This window comes from Hylobates moloch, unplaced genomic scaffold, assembly GCF_009828535.3.
Source record: "Hylobates moloch isolate HMO894 unplaced genomic scaffold, HMol_V3 SCAFFOLD_2458, whole genome shotgun sequence".
NCBI lineage: Eukaryota > Metazoa > Chordata > Mammalia > Primates > Hylobatidae > Hylobates > Hylobates moloch.
In genome coordinates, this window is record NW_026654733.1 from 1,859 (window position 1) to 5,732 (window position 3,874).

Here is a 3,874-nt window from a genome sequence, read left to right on the forward strand (position 1 = left end):
CCCAAAACTGCACATGAAAGTGTACAATCAACATAAGTGCAAATTACAAAATATACTGGCAGGTCCGTTTTTCCAGATTAAACTGTAAAAAAAAAGGAAATCCAACTAGTCAACCATTAGACCAATAATAATTCCTTGAATTGCTAAATTTTAGTGTTTTATTTCCTCAACATTTCCACAATTTTTTTAAGACAGGGTCTCATTCTGTCACCCAGGCTGGACTGTGTGATCTTAGCTACTGCAACCTCCACCTCCAGGGCTCAAGAGATCCTCCCACCTCAGCCTCCCAAGTAGCTGGGACCATAGGCACAAGCCACCACGCCCGGCTAAGTTTTATATTTTTTTCGTAGAGACAGGGTTTCACCATGTTGCCCAGGCTCCTCTGGAACTCCTGTGCTCAAGTGATCTGCCTGCCTTGGCCTCCCAAAGTGCTGGGCGCCTGTAATCCCAGCTACTCCGGAGTTTGAGGCAGGAGAATTGCTTCAGCCCAGGAGGCGGAGGTTGCAGTGAGCCGAGATCACACCACTGCACTCCAGCCTGTGCGATCAGAGCAAGACTCCGTCTTGGAAAAAATAAATAAATAAGTAAATTATAGTAATAGGATCCTTTCACTTCAGAATATTCAAATGGAAAAGGTTCATATTAGGAATAGCTCCTCCAACAAAAGAAATTGCTGTTTCTAAACACTGATAGCATGAGACCAAAACTCAATAGCAATTCTCTACCAAAGAAAATTTTTTAAAAATAAAGCACTAATACAATGAGCACTTATCCATTCCATTTCCAAAAACAACTTACCTTCTGCACCTGCCTTTTGCAGATTTGAAATCCAGATTCTCACACAATCACTGGCCATCTCTTCTGTTTCATTCAACAGCATAGACACCAGAGTGTCTCTCACTATTATATACATCAGTAGAGGCCGGGCGAGGTGGCTCATGCCTGTAATCCCAGCACTTTGGGAGGCCAAGGTGGGTGGATCACCTGAGGTCAGGAGTTTGAGACCAGCCTGACCAACATGGTGAAACCCCATCTCTACTAAAAATACAAAATTAGCCAGGTGTGGTGGCACATGCCTGTAATCCCAGCTACTTGCGAGACTGAGGTAGGAGAATCGCTTGAACCAGGGAGGTGGAGGCTGCAGTGAGCAGAGATCGTACTATTGCAGCCTGGGCAACAAGAGCGAAACTCTGTCTCAAAAATAAATAAATAAATAAATAAATAAAATACATCAATAGAAAGCACACTCACCTTATTCTGCTTTCTAATTATGAAAACAGAAGTGCAGGCTGGGCACAGTGGCTCACGCCTGTAATTTCAGCACTTTGAGAGGCCAAGGCAGCAGGATCGCTTGAGCCCAGGAGTCTAAGACCAGCCTAGGCAGCACAGCAAGACCCTGTCTCTATTAAATAAGTAAACAAACAAACATAAACAGAAGTGCAAATGCCCTAATCCAAAATTATTTTTAAAAAAGATACTTCAGGCCGGGCACGATGGCTCATGCCTGTAATCCCAGCCCTTTGGGAGGCTGAGGCGGGTGGATAACCTGAGGTCAGGATTTCAAGACCAGCCTGGCCAACATGGGGAAACCCCGTCTCTACTTAAAAAATACAAAAATTAGACCAGCGTGGTGGCACACACCTGTAGTCCCAGCTACTTGGGAGGCTGAGGCGGGAGAATCGCTTGAACCCAGGAGGCGGAGGTTGCAGTGAGACAATATGGCGCCACTGCACTCCAGCCTGGGTGGCAGAGTGAGACTCCGTCTCAAAAAAAAAAAGATATTTGAGATTAAATAATACAGAATAACTGCTCTCATCTTTCCCCCCCAAACACCATACTTCAATATGAAATTTTAAATGGCTTTTTTCCCCAAATGGGAAAGGATTCCTGGGTCTTGATGGGAGAGCAAACAAGTTTAAAACATACTAATAAGCCATTGCAAACAGGTGAGATACCATCAGAGTGTGTGCTGTTGCAGGAAACAGAATGGAAAGCGGTGAATGGGAGTCTCTGCACTTCATATCTGCAAAAGAAGAGAATAAAAAGGTTAACTCCAGACTTAGAACAGGTTCTCTTCCCCTGTTGAAAGCAGAGCCCAAAAACGTATTAAATCAAAAAATGAAAATGTGGTTAAGCCAAATCTGTAGATGAACTCAACCTTCTTGTCCTTAATACATAAACTGTATCCCAGGTGTTAGAAGTTACTTGAACATTTTTATGCTACACCACCTTGACATTAAAGGATTTTTTAAAAATCTCCAATCTCTTCTTTAAACTTTTCTTAAAACTATCATTAAAATTAGCAAAATATGCTTCTCTTTTGAACGGTTAACCTAACGGGAATGACTTCTAACCGTAAGAATAACAGTTAAAAGTTTGATTTTAACAAATGCTCTTCCCCCTGTAAGGAGTGACAGGTAACCTTTTGGGAACCCCCAGGTACACACCCCTTTCTCCAATCCTGCTAAAGTTAAACGTTAATTTGAGGACAGACAAGTGCCTCCTCGCAAGCAATGCCCCCTCCCCCCGCTCCCCTCCGTCCCCCCGTCCAACACGCCGTTCTCTGCAAAAATCCATCTGCATCTTGCATTAACCCACCCGCCCAGTGACGGTGAGTCCAGGCCAAGTCGCAGAAAAAGACCAGGCGTGAAGGGTGAGACCTGTGAGCCCATTTGCACCCGCGCCCTCCCACCTGGTGGCACACCTGCCCCGCAGGCGCCCACCTGGGGCCGGGACCGCCCTCTCCCGGTCTCGCGCTCCTGCCCCACTCGGAGCGCGCGCCACGCGCCGCGCAGGACCAGAGGGCGGGGCCCCGGGCAGCGGGGAAGCGAGGGCTCGGGGAGAGGGGGCCGCCCGGGCTCACTCCCTCCCTGGGGACCCAGCGGACCGGAGCGTGCTGCGGACGGGCGCGGTACCTTTTGGACAGATCCATGAGGACCCCGGAGAAAAGCTTCTCCCCGAGGCGGAACGACACGACGAGCGCGTCCTCAATGATGTGGTCCAGCGTGACCCGCACCTCCGAGCCCGGGATCAGTTGCGACACCGTGGAGTCCCCGCCCGCCGGCGGCACGAGCGCCGGGGCTACGGGCTGAGGCAGCGGCGGCTCCTCGCGCTCCTCGGGAGCCGGGGGCTGCTCCGGCGGCGATGCAGGAGAAGGTGGAAGTTCGGGCCCTCCCTGAGGCGCGGCTGCCGCCGACTCCGCCACCCGAACGGACAGTTTCTCCTCAGCCTCCAGCTCCGGCCCCGCCGCCTCTGGGCTGCGGGCGAGCTCCCCCGGCGGCGGCGGTGGCGGCGGGAGCGGCGGCTCGTCGGCCTGAGGAGCGGACTGCTGCCCGTCGGTCTCGCCATCCGGCACAGACGCTTCAGTGGCCGTGACCGGGAGGGGGTCAGTGCCGGCCTCACTGCCGGGGATGGGCTCCATCTCCGGCTCGGCCTCGCCGGCGCCCCCCTCCCCGGGGGACGCTGCAGTCGCTGCCGCCTCTGCAGCCACAGCCGCCATTTTCTTCCTGGCTTCTCCCTCCTCCAACTCCGGCTGCAGCGGCGGCGGCGGCAGCGCTGCTTGGTTCCCTGGGCCTTCCCCTCCCTCCCGCGAACACTTTCGTCCCGCCCTTTCCCTGATGCTCGTTTTTGGCACCTCGCCATTGGTTCCATTCTACACCCCTCCCGCACTTCTGATAGCCCATTGGCCAGGAATGGACGTCTATCATCTAGTCAGTCCATCCTTCCCACGCAGAGTAGGAACTTCTCATTGGCCAGACGTGTTGTCAAGTGTGGAATCTGAGGGGAGGAATAGGGGGCGGAATCAAAGGGGGCGGGGGAAGTCACAAAAGAGGAGCCATATACTCATTGCCTCTTGCTATTGGCTGGAAGAGGA

At 52.0% G+C, this 3,874-nt stretch overlaps 1 protein-coding gene across 1 annotated transcript; it reads right to left on the reverse strand.

The window, feature by feature from the left end:
* Positions 1-496: 496 nt before the first annotated feature.
* On the reverse strand, positions 497-3,578 carry LOC116464968 (PWWP domain-containing protein 2A-like). Its single transcript, XM_032148195.2, has 2 exons — positions 2,916-3,578; positions 497-2,023 (listed from the first exon to the last, which is right to left on the reverse strand). The coding sequence occupies exons 1-2, from the start codon at positions 3,497-3,499 to the stop codon at positions 1,840-1,842; spliced, it is 768 nt and encodes a 255-aa protein (XP_032004086.1). The 5' UTR covers positions 3,500-3,578; the 3' UTR covers positions 497-1,839.
* Between the last annotated feature and the right edge of the window lie 296 nt (positions 3,579-3,874).

Coding starts and splice junctions, on each gene's coding strand:
- LOC116464968 (XM_032148195.2), bottom strand. CDS start 3,499: ATGGCGGCTGTGGCTGCAGAGGCGGCAGCGACTGCAGCGTCCCCCGGG. Junction 2,024..2,915: donor CTCATGGATCTGTCCAAAAG/GTACCGCGCCCG, acceptor CTTCTTTTGCAG/ATATGAAGTGCAGAGACTCC.